This window comes from Larus michahellis, chromosome 4, assembly GCF_964199755.1.
Source record: "Larus michahellis chromosome 4, bLarMic1.1, whole genome shotgun sequence".
NCBI classification, from domain to species: domain Eukaryota; kingdom Metazoa; phylum Chordata; class Aves; order Charadriiformes; family Laridae; genus Larus; species Larus michahellis.
In genome coordinates, this window is record NC_133899.1 from 94,183,681 (window position 1) to 94,196,252 (window position 12,572).

At 49.4% G+C, this 12,572-nt stretch overlaps 1 protein-coding gene across 2 annotated transcripts in view; it reads right to left on the minus strand.

Annotated features, from left to right (window-relative positions):
• Nucleotides 1-1,203: 1,203 nt before the first annotated feature.
• PTDSS2 (phosphatidylserine synthase 2) overlaps nucleotides 1,204-12,572 on the minus strand; it is a 41,866-nt gene continuing 30,497 nt past the window's right edge. For both annotated transcript variants that reach the window (XM_074586674.1, XM_074586675.1), the window contains exons 9-12: nucleotides 12,124-12,238; nucleotides 9,707-9,852; nucleotides 4,529-4,714; nucleotides 1,204-3,684 (exon numbers count right to left, since the gene is read on the minus strand). In XM_074586674.1, coding sequence (XP_074442775.1) covers nucleotides 3,540-3,684; nucleotides 4,529-4,714; nucleotides 9,707-9,852; nucleotides 12,124-12,238 — 592 coding nt within the window. In that variant the 3' untranslated portion in view covers nucleotides 1,204-3,539. The remainder of the gene's footprint in view (nucleotides 3,685-4,528; nucleotides 4,715-9,706; nucleotides 9,853-12,123; nucleotides 12,239-12,572) is intronic.

Sequence of the window (12,572 nt, forward strand, 5' to 3'; positions counted from 1 at the left end):
AGGAAAAAGCTATTTATTCTTGGTCAAAATACTCCTGGAAAAGCTCCCTGACGATACTTGTCAGAAGCCGATGATTGCAAAAGCATCATGCGGGCCCTTGAAGGCCAGCAACAGGACCAAAAATTCACAAGGAAACAAAAAAGGCGGTCCAGAAGCCCCTCTGCAGCCCTGGCTGCTCTTGCTGCCTCCCCAGCACCCCAGGCAGCGGGACGGGGGGCAGGATGGACCCCCACATGGGGGAGAATCAGAGCTTTAGAGACCGCAGGCTGCTCTCGTGGAGCCGTTTCTGCGGGCACTCCTCTCTGCAGCAATTAAGCAAAGCCAATTGCTGACTACCTTAGGATGCTCTGGAGCAGCGCTCCCCCTTGACATTCCTCCAGCACGGTGTACCTGGAACCCACGGTGGCACCCCCCGCCACCTGAAATGCTGCCTTAATCCGCACAAGTGGGCTTGAGGGACACCAAAGCCACGTACACAAAGGCAGCGTCCCCCCTGCCAGCCCATCTCCAAACCCCGGGGGAAACCACTCCGAGAACACCGTCACAGCGGCGGCGGCCGAGCAGACCCCCACCCCACCCCCCTCCGCATCTCTCCTTTTTAAAGCCAACAACTTACCTTTGGTAAATCTCACCACAAACATTAGGGCAGGCCCACAGCAGGAAGATCATCTTGTTCCCGTTTTCTGCCAAGGAAGGTAAGGTAGGAAACGCGCGGTGAGATACAGATGGGTGTAGAAGGGGGAGGCTGACGCCTCTTTCATCTCCACGGGGACGGTCTCCTCCTGTGCCACCCTAAACGTTATTTAAGTGAGGCTTATCAGCTGTCCTTTCATCTTCCCTGCGCGAGGCTGCTCTGCAGGACTTCTGAGAGCTGATCGCAAAAGGACTCCTAAAAGCAGGGAGGACTGCGCTGATGAGAGCCCACCTGCACGGCCGAGGGCCCTTCTCCGGGGGCTGTGCACAGCCCAGGTCTCTCCCAGCGGGAGATCACCCTGGTAAATGCACTGTAAGGAGCCTTTCCGGATTACGGCAGTGCACCAAGGGCTTGTAACAGCCAGTTCTCTGAAAATCTGGACAAGTTCACAACGTTAAGGCCCAGCATCCACCACAGACAGTGCCAACGCATCAGGGACCCGGACCAAGCCCCCTCAGCCCCCCTGTCCTCCCCCACGCAGCGAAAGATAAACCAGGAGCACACACACCTTGTACCAAAGAACACACCAGCACACATCGCTTTATTACACCGGTTCAGTTACCCAGACTAACCATAAAAGCCGTTCAGACGGACGCAGACAAACAAGTCAGTGTTTTGTGTACCAGGTCCAAGCTCCAGAACGAGCAGGGCACTGCCATTCCTCAGCAGCTCTTCCAAATGTACCTGAGGGGGTCTTTGGCAGGGAGGGGAGCTGGGGGGGGACAGAGCCGATGCCCCCTGGGGGCACCTGCTGCCCCCAAGCCGTGGGGCAGACCTGGGGGCTGTATTGCCAAGGGATCGGGGCGGGGGGGGGCACAGTGTTAATCCGCACAACAGCACGGGGACAGACGGGCCTGAGCGTGGCTCAGGGGGGACGACACAAGCACAGCACAGGGGCACGAGCGACCCAACAGCTACAGCTCCCAAGGCTGGCCTAAAGACGGAACCAGAACGACTCCGGGTGGACAGGCACAGAAATAAATACTTGCTCAGCTCAGCGCTCTGCCCACTGACAAACTCATCACATCTAATTACACAGCCTGGCCTCCTCACCGCCCTGCCGCAGCAAACACCACCGTGTCAGAGCAGCGTTGGGTGCCCACGCACAGCGCCAGGGACACGCTCTCCCGCCGGTCACCCTCCTCCCCGCACGCCAAGCAACGGGGCAGCCCCGGCACAGCGACTCCGCCTCCGCTGCTGAGCTCTTCAGCTGCAACCAGACCGCCCCATTAATGCATCGATTAAGACTGCCCTACTGCTACATGCCCATTCTTTAGCGGGGGGAAGTATTTGGGTCACTCCTTAAACACGGGAGAAATGCAGATTTTGGTTGTCGTTCATGTACAAGACCAAGACGGATCAAAAATGTGGATGCCTGCTAGCCTGCAGCTCCGCAAGTCTCCTGCCAGTTGAAGAGTTTGGGGTTGCACTGGTGAAATTTTACTGGTGGCGTTTATGTCATTTTCTTTCGGATACACGCTTCCCTGAAAAACACCCTTTAACAGCCAGATTAGAGCCCAGTGTTGAAAAAGTGACATGGTTACGTCAGTGCCTCTGATGCCCGTGCAAAGGCTTAGAGCAGAGGTTACACAACTGATGCTTAGTGCAGCACTTACATTTTGGAATAATGACCTGGAAAACAAATAAAAAAACGCAGCCCAGGTTTCCAATTTCTTTTGCTAGCTGCTGAGTCACCAGTAAAAGCGCTGTCTAGCCTGGCCGGCAGACCTCCGCCGCGCTGGGGGAGAACCACGCGCTTTGCCCGGGTTTGCTGTTTGGGCAGGGCCGGTAACAGCTGTTTTGTGCGTGAGCACAGAGAACGCGGTTCCCAGCCCCGCTCCGGGGGTCGCTCAGTCGGGACCTGCCTTGGGAGGAACGGGGCAGAGCCGGACGCGTCCCGTCCTGCAGACACCAAGAACGAACCGCTCTTGGTAAGCGACGTAAAAATGCTGAGAATAAGGCAAATAACTTAAGACTGATGGAGCAGCTCCCAGCTTTCTGCTTGTAATACATTTTACTCCACGAAGCGAAGGAAAGGCAGGCTGACCTTTCTTATTTCGCCTTCCCTTACATTTAAGAGATGACCAAGACTAAAAGAGAAATTAAAAGAAAAAAAAAAAAAAGAGAAAGGAACTAAGGAGAAGCTGTCTGTCTCCCTAGAGCTGTGACACAACACAAAGCTACTGTAGGCTATTGCAGGATGTCAGAAGTCAGTTTAGCGAAAGGCGGCGGCCCCCGCGTTAGAGGGGCTGTAACAGTAGTGTTCTGTAGTACATTCTGTGCAAGTTACGCAACTTGTTCACAAGCTTCGGTTTATCTACGTTTGTCTCACTGCAGTCCTGTTAATCGGTGGCCACACACTTTAAACAATCTTACTCCACAGCTCAAGGTAGGTTCAGCAGGAAAAAAAAAAAAAAAAGAATTCATTTCCTGTGTCTGGTACCTGTACACTCCCAAACAAGTGTTCCTAATGCCCAAACGTCGACATCGAAACCTCACAGTTTACTGAAAATAATAATCAGCTAGATTCCCTTTGCGCTTTGTTCTAGAGCCCCTTGTCTCCAGCCCTTGTTCTGAAGGAAGGCATACAACACGCTGGAACGGAGATCCCACCTCGTCGCACCGCTGTTGGTTCTGACTTCCCTCTGCACAGACTCTCTCCGACCCTGCCCCGGTGCACATGAGGAGAAAGGGTGTGTACGCCAAAGGGACATCTCTTCCCCGAGAGGATTTTCACACACTGGAAAGCTAACAATGACAACTACACGTTAGGTAGGATAAGGTTGAAACTGTCCACCGGGCCACCTTGAGCACTACGAGTTCCTTTTAGCCCTTTGTCTGTTGCTCAAAGTTTCCTCTCCCTTAGTTTGTTCCCATTTTGTTCCTCCAGCATTGACGAGTGTCCATCACCATTGCTCAAGCATTTGTCCTTTTCGTATTTGTGTTCTTGCTTCTGTCGCCTTATCTCCTTATACCGTAGAGTGATGTCACTAGAAAGAAAAACACACAGACGTGAGCCAGAGACGTCAAGGAACAACTTCAATATGCACTAAAAAGAATACGACCAGTCTGCTCTGGATGCAAGTGCCCTTGGGATAACAACCCACTTCAGCCTTTTGGCTGTAAGCTTCTAAAGTTGCTGATGGCACTGATTGACTTGAAAGGTGTTTCTTGCTAGTAGCCTGGCTGTCACCACCTCCGTCAGGGGCATAACACAACAGGAGCACGCGCTGCTGTTGCGGAGGGTCTCCTCCATGGATTAGCGTGGTTCTTCCAGCCTATGTAGCTGCCTTTCACTGACTTGCTGGGAGCAGCACCCAAACCAAACACCTTTAACTTGCCTCACTTGTCCCTGACACTGGGACAGCCCGGCCAATTGCCACACAGCAGATTCTTCTTGCTATGAAGCCCTAAAACATCCTAGTCTTGTTTAACCCAGAGCACAGGAAAACCAAACCGCCGCCCTCCTCTGAAAACGCTGCTCTCCTCTGCCATCTCCCTCATCCGGGAAGACCAGGCGCAGTCAGGCACTTAACGGTTCACCTGCTTCTACAGCAACACTACCGCAAGCAGCCCCACCAAGACCAAAGCTACCAGAGGCTGGATCCAGAAAGAAGAACTGCATCAGGCACAGAAAACTCCCCGTTTGTTTAACAATTCTTACACAAAACCCCCGGGGCTCTAGCCATCCAGAAGAGCTGTAATCCACCTTCAGGGGGCACCGAAGGCTGACACCAAGTACACCTGAAGACACGCTGTTGAATGGATGTCCAGAACAACCCACCCCGTAAGACCCGGGCCAGAGCCGAGCGCAGCACACGGAGCACTGCTTACCGGATGAAGAAGCGCCAGGCTGTCCAGGTGAGCACGAGTATGATTCCCAGGATCCAGCACTGGGTAATGTAGAAAGGAAGAGAGAGCGTGAGCGTATAGGGATCGTACTTCACGACTATCAGAAACTCCGTGGCAGTAATAGCAGCCACCAGCCATGCCTGCTGACCCAACTTCTTATGGAACTTCCTGCAAAATAAAGGCACAGATAAAACAAAGCTATTGCTAGAAAATTAAGCATTCAGAGAAATATTCAAAAGAAGACAGCTGGGGTAATACTTTCATTCAGCTTTGAAGTTCTAAAAGTCTCATTTGGATTACACGTGTACAAGCCTATGCAGGCTGACGACTTAGGTTTCCTCTCAGAGGCTCTGAAAACACACGAAAAGTTAAATTTCATCATCACGTGATGCAAGGAACTAGCCCCATTTTCAGGGCATTGGTAAGTCCACATAAAACAGTTATCTGACCAGGTTGAGGTCAGCTGAGGTTCAGGGTACAGTAAGAAATAGGAGCTCTACTCCTAGCTTTCCTCTGCAAATGACAAGCCACAGAGCTGGAAATATATTTAACCCCTAAATAACTGCATTCTGAAACTTAACTCCCTTCCCAAAAAGGTATTCAATGAGCTGCCACTATTGATCTCCAAACGGATTTTAAAAGAAGAAAGCTTAAAAACAAACAGGCAAGATCCTGGAAGACACAAGGACAGCGTTTCACTTCTAGGACAACACAACCTTGGGGCAAACACGGGATTAATACCTAATCCCCGGGGTTTTTTTGTACACTGTACCAGCCAAGTCAACGGGAAGCAGCAGTGCTCCGGACCCGTCAATCAGCAGTGCTAGAAATTAAACTGCCATGGAATCAAGACACCTATTCAGAGGGAGAGACTGGCAGTACACCATCGTTTGGGTCACCTGTTCCTGCATGGGAAACACGTAGAGCCGAAACACCTCCAAGGCTGCCTTGCAGGAAACCTCACTACCCTCGCAGGTCATTTCTCACCTATTGCAAGAAACCTGGGTAAGTGCTTGATCCCCCGCTTCTTGACCTTGTCTGGCCACGTCCTTTCCAGACCTGATGTTTTTACAGCTTCCTGACCTGACAGACCAGATGACTCAGACGTCAAGAATCAAACAGGGTTCTGTCTGGGCAACAGAACAAGCCCATTTTTTATGCACTGGACTGCACTGAAATCCTGCCCACCGCAGCACCGCTGGGGCATGCGGATGTTGCTACTCAACACTTGGTAGGCTAAAGTTTGCTCTTCCGTCACCCATCTTCTGTGTCTAAAATGGGGTTTTATTCCCATCAGGGGAAAGAAAAAGCCACTAGAAGTTGTACGTATTTTGTTTTTTTTTTTCTCCAGAGGCATGATTTAATCAAACATTTCCTCAAACCCAAGTGATTTGAATCAAGGAAGACTGAACTTGAGAAAAGCGACACCCTCAACCACCACGATCGCCGTTTCACTAGCAAGCACACACAATTAACTTTTCTCAACAGCCTTTGGATGGTAACTTCTACCCCAAAAAATGCACGAAGGGGCATTTTGGTGCACTTTCCTGTTAGCCCTAAACCTACTACCTTAACTGACACTAAGTCTCTGAAGATGCCCGAGACAAACCGTGCAAACAGAAGCACCACCAACTAAATTTAAAGGTGGCTGGTCTTCTTGCCTTGTTATTCCTTATCCTGCCTTTGTTCTCTAGGTCTCTGCTTTAATCACAGGGAACATCTATTCTGCAGAGGCCCTTGCCCTCTCACCGAACCACAGTGCATTCTGAAGCACATTTTCCTACCAGGTCCTTCCTCTTTTGTCCACCTTACTGCCTTATTCCACTCCTTCCACAGCCTAAGAGGTGAAGCGAGACGCATCCAGGAAGAATTCCGTGTGAAGGGGCAGAACTACTGGGGCAGGACAGAGGAGATGGGGAGCAAAGTGATACAAGAAGCCCAGAGAGGGCTGGGGAGCGGGATGGAGATGTTAAGCTGACCTCTGCAGCACTTCTGGGGCATTGCAGCGGTGGGCAGCCCTAGGCTGGCCTGTGAGTGCGGTGAGGTACAGCCCTGCCTGGCTGCGGCACCGGCTTAGCAAGCGCTGTGACATGCGGCGGGCACGGGAGCTCGCTGAGCCGTATTTTCTTGGCTGTTTCACCATGCAGGGGATGAAACAGAAGCCACCTTACAAATCCCCAATTAGGATTTCCTCTGCTAATGCCTTCCTCTGCCAGGCGGAAAAACAAGCCTGCCCAACACACCGCAGGGACGTGCCCGCTTCAGAACGGGCCCCGGGCACCTCCGGTGGTGCTGGGGCAGAGGGAGCTGGGACTGCATTTGGTCCCAGTTTCTCTTCCCCTCTTCTCACCCGAGGCCAGCAGCGGCTCTGGGAGAGCACCCTCCCTTTAGCAGGTGTTTTCCTGTTGCTCAGACAAAGCCGCTCCACCGCACGCCCTTGGATTCTTGCTATCTGGGAAGGGATCTAAGCACGGAGAGCAAACAGCTTCTCCTTCCTCTCCTGAATCCAGGGGAGTCATTGCAAGTCAGGCACACAAAGCACACAATTTATTGAACATGAGGCCCGAGAGTCATATTTGACACCAATGCACAAGTTCAAGCTACACAAAATTGTCTAAATACGCTGGGGAAAAAGAAAAATATGATGCAGTGAATCCAGTGTAGGTTATGCTGATGCAGATGGGATGAGTGCATTCCAGTTCAAGAACTATGCTGCCTGGACCACCTCAGATGAAAGGACTTCAGAAACTGCTCCAGGTGGTTCATCTGGTGCGACAGATTAAACGGGCAGAAACGAGCCTTAACACATGGATAGAGAGAAAAAGAGAGACAGCAAATCTCTCACTGTGAACTCAAGCTGTTCAGATGACGAGGTCAGCTTTCTGCTTTGCCGATCTGCCACCGTTTCCTCTCACCAGCTTGACAGCACACTGAGCAAAGAATTAAAGGTAACCCTAACAGAAGAGCTGTGCAGAACCTAACGCTGCTGAGGAAGAGAGTTGCTTTCCTGCCCTTCTTCTCATGAAAGATTTTGCAGAAAAGTCCTTCTTTTATTTGATGAATGAGATTCATGGCCCCACTGCAGACTCCTGGGAAGAGACCTGAAGACTAGAAACCAGGAAGATAGAGCAAGGTCAAATGCTACAGGTCTGCATCAAGACATTTCTGCTCAGGAACATTTCACATAGCCAGTCCTCAAGAACTGCGAGGCAGCATGTGGACCACAACAGGAGCATGGTATGTAAGAGCTGGAGAAAGCTTCAAGACCGCCCCCCTCTTCTTCTTGGACTATTTCAATTCTAGATACTTTATTGTCACCATCCTCCAACCAAGTTCCTGAAAGCAAAGCCCTGGAACTGTCTGCAGATACGAAGAATCCTGAGTGAGAAGAAGAGAGTCTTCATATTTGAACGTCACTACTTTCCAGACTAAATATTGCAAGGTTGGCTAAAGAGATCTAGTCGCTTATCTCAGACAAACCTGTCACTACTAGACAAGGCAATGCGCCATGTTTCTGACAAGGAAGGAAGGTCAATGGAATATTCCAACCTTTGTCCATCAAAAAGTTGAGCGAGTTTCCAGAAGGAAGAGGTCAGGAAGGCTTCTCCTGTGCTGTTAGCTGGGAGCCTCTGGTGCAGCCCACTTTTCCCCAGGAGCTTCTCCTTACAACACAACAGGAAGAATCCAAAACGATTCCTTGGCCTAAAATGATATGCAAGTGAAAATACACCACATAGAGCTGATAAAATGGGGGTAGATTCTCTCTGCTTGGATGACCCGAAATGCATGGAGGAATCAAAGTCCAGTTGCAAAAACCTCTGCAGAGAAGATATTAGGTAAGACCAGACGCTAGGTTCTGCCGTTCTGCAGGAACGCTCCGATGAGGTCCGCTCTGTGGTGCATCAAGCAGAGCCACGAACCTCAGAAGTGCGGGGACCAGTCACCTTGCCCAGCAAGAGAAGCACAGCAGCGGGTGGTGGTAGCAATGCTGAAGACATGCAGTTCAGGATGAAAGTCTCTGCTCGCTGGATGAACTTCTCCAGATCATCGAAAGAATGGCAACAAGCTGAATCAGCAATGAGGCGCCGGTGACTGATGATTCTCCTAAATTTCAATGTTATGCCACATGGTTGAACAGAGGGCAAAGGAGTTTTTCCAACCCAAACACAGGGACCAGAAGATTGGGAATGGTGCTAAGGAGAGGAGCTCACCAGTGAGAGGCAGAGACCTCTTCTTACCTTTGAGCTGGAGGCACGTCCCAAACCAGCAGGTCCGACACCAAAGGCAGGGGCAGCCTGCCACTGCTGAATTCCTGAAATCCGACTAAGCAATGTGGGTTGACCCTTCTTCCCAGCTCTAGGAGTCAAAGCCTTGCAAGGGAAACTGATCTTCACAGAATGTTGGAACCCTAAATTCTGAACACAGACACTTTTCGCGTTGGTCAGTGACAGACAATGGACACCCCTTGAAGCCAGACGTTGTCTTAGACTTAAGATGTGGGCTCAGGCAACTTGTGACATTACTAATAAAGCTTAAAAGAAAACGTGATTTTGAGAACAAAGCTTTTCAGGCCTTACATGGTCTACAGAAACAAAAGCAGCAAGGACAAATACGATGCTTAAGGAGGAACAGCCTGAAAGTACATGCAGTGCTGTGTATGGGTGCACGCCACCTCCAACGCGCTTTGCTCTGAAGGGTCCTCTGACCTGCAAGAGGATGCCACGAGAGCTCGGGAGGACCGGGGACCAGCTGGAAGACAGCTCAAGAAAAGAAGTGCCTTTAAGAAACACATTTTTTTTTCATTTGGGCCCTGTTGTCCTTAAAAGGTACGTCTAAGGACTGTAGTCCCTGGCTACCAATCTGGAAGTGGAGTCCAGTACTCCTCTGCCCACAGTTTACGCATTACATTTTCAGAAGAGCGATCATTTATTAAAAACTGAGGTTAAAAACAGTGCCCTTAACAACAGCTGTTCTCTAACCAGATGTAGCCAGCATTTTACCTCCAAAACAAAAGAACACAAAGCAGATGCTTTGGGATTAGGCCTTTTTGTCCCCAACAAGCTGAACTATTGCCCTGAGATGGATGCCAACACGCTGGAGCAAATTCAAAACAAAGCAAGTGCAGCTTGACATGGTATATACAGAAGAGGACTGGCTTACGGGTCGTCCATGAAGTCGTAGATCTCCCTCATAGCCACACCTCCCACATTGACAAAAAAGACAAGTCGTAACAGGACCAAGTAGTGTTCTGGTGGCATCCAAAGGACAAACTTCAAGTAAAATGTGTTCAGCTCTGCCAATAAAAACTGAGAAAAAGGACATTTTAATTACATTCAGAAGACAGAGATTGCAGGGGGGGTTTTTTGTGTGTATGGTTGGGCTCGATGATCTCAAAGGTCCTTTCCAACCATGAAGATTCTATGACTTCACTGAATGAAGCCTAGAATCTCCCTCTCTCTCCCTGCATGACGTGTTCCTCCCCCATTTCTCTAATGCCACAAGGACCTACTCAGTATTACTGAGTGCTCCATCATCAGTTGCCATAATCACCAAGAACAGCTGGGTTTTCAGATGTTTTCTGCACGTTGGAAGAGGTATTAAACAAGCACAAAAGAAAACTGGACAAGCGCTGCCTCGAATTCTGAACAAGGTTATCGGGAGTTTAAAGTACTTGCAGAACTACTGATAACAAATCCTAAAAGCAACAACTCCTCCTTTCACTATCATTTAAAATCTGACTGAGGGAACCCCGAAATAACAAGAGGCACAAGCAGTACATCAGGGTTTTTTTTTTGGTTTTGTTTTTTGATTTTTGGTTTTTTTACGCCATTATGCAAGCATCACTGCCAAAGCCAACTTAGGAGAATTGCTTACACGTTTATAGCAAGATGTTCTTGAGTGAGCTGCCCTGGCAATGGATAAAGTGAGCAAGTAGACACAAGCTTCTCACTTCAAAAGAAGTGGTAACAAATGGCATTAAGCATTGTTTAATCCAAAAGAGTGAGCCAATACCTGAGCTTATAAACTGCCAGCTGAAGCTAGGCTTTGCCAAAAGAAACATTATTATACCGAAGACTAGTATAAATTCAATGGAGTCTCTCAGTTGCAAAATCTGCTCAGCACCTAACACCCAAAATCCTCCAGGGTGCAAAAAGTCGGGAGCACGCACACAACAACCATTTGGAGAAACAGGTATTTTATTTGCGCAGACACATCGACTTTGCTTCTCCCATAAACTAAGGGAACCTCAAGCAAGCCTGCGGTGCTGTGTGAACCTGGAAAACGTTTTATGTACCAGAAATGAGGTGATGTGAACTTGCATTCAAGCGACTGAGTCTGCAGACTGCCTGGCCCCGGCTGCTGGTGCGGCTGCCCGCCGCTTGCTCCCTCGCAGACAGCACGCTGTTCCTGAAGCACAGCCGGCCCTGCGATCCGACAGCAGCGTAACACGCAATGGTACTGTGAGGGGGGGGGCTGCCAACCTGACTGATGCATCCCACTCTGCAAAGCGTAATGGGGAACTTCGCCGGACAGACCCCAAAATAAACCACCACCAGATTTCATATTCCGCATTTCAAGATGCTTAAAGGCATGCTGTTCTAGCAACCCTGGAAAAACAGTTGTGTCCTGTCCCACAGCAGTCACAGAAACTGGCTAATGCCCATCATCTCTGGATTCACTACAGGGTCATGAGGGGTTTTTTAGTTAAACTTCACAGTTGCTGAACTGAAGTAAGTTTGAGTTGCTCAAACCAGAGCCAAGTGACACCCCACAGAGGGCACAAACGCCAAAGTCCCCCAGATGACCAGAGGAAGGAGTTGGGCAAAACCACTGAAACTGCCAAGTTTACCCTCCCCAGCAGTGTCCGGGCAACCTGCGACTGTGGCATGGGAGCTGCGAGCTGAAGACGGTGCCTCCCGTAACACAGCCCCAGCCGCTGGGATGGCTCGGTGGGGCAGGCAGACGGGCACTTTGCTGCGACTGCTGGGGAAGCCAGCTTTCGCTTTTCTCTGAATGGGGGAGCTACCTCACCTGAACTGGTCAAGCTGGACACTGTTGACACCCTCACGTGCTATGTGTTCAGTGAAACATAAGAAAAAAATAATCTAGGATAATTGAATTATTTAAGCCTGTATAAAAACATTATGAGGCAGAACTGTGCGCTTGAGGAGCCGTGCTGCCCAAGGCTAACACATGGGAGCCTGAGGCTTCGGTTACAGCTGTAACGTGATGCGTATCATGGCTGAGAGAAACAAGCCCCTTCCATCCAAAGCCAATGCTTTTGGTAGCAGCAGTTACTTGCTGCGTTAGGCATGGATGGTAGTTTATATTGCTGGCACTGCCAATCAACCTTGTTCAGCAAGAGGGAACAAATATTTATGCAATGAATGTGTAAACTGCGCCAGAGACACAGACACCTTTCCTGCAGGATTCGCAAGTGATCTCTTCCAGCCTCGACTACAGAAACACCACCACGTCAGAGTTCCAGCCTAAGTTACCGTTGGTACAGTTGCTTAAGCGCTACAAAATATCACATCAAACAATAGAGAAAAGAAAAGCCAGAGAAGTTTCCTTACTACAAAGATGATGCCGCAAACTGCTAGCCATCTGCGTAAGCTGGATGCTGGCTTCCACTCAAATTTGACCCAGCTATACGGGGTGAACTGGAAGACAATTCTCTTCATTTTACCTCTGAAAAAAAAGCAGAACACATTCTTGTAATATTAAGAAACAGCACATAAGAGACATCAACTAACACTTCCATTTGAGACACCAATTCACATATGCAAAATACCTCCACTTACTCCATTAAAATTACTACTTAATGAGATTAACATGCTGAGTTAAAGAGAAGCCTGTTATTTGGACTATCATTTTAAACTTTAATATACTACAGCCATTGTAGTAAGCAGTTCCTCAGTTCTGCTTTGCTCAGCAAAGACCCATTACAGAAAAGGATAGCTCATTACTGGTACAAGACTACAGGGGATTTATTAAATTTTAAGTTTCAGTGTCCCAATTACTA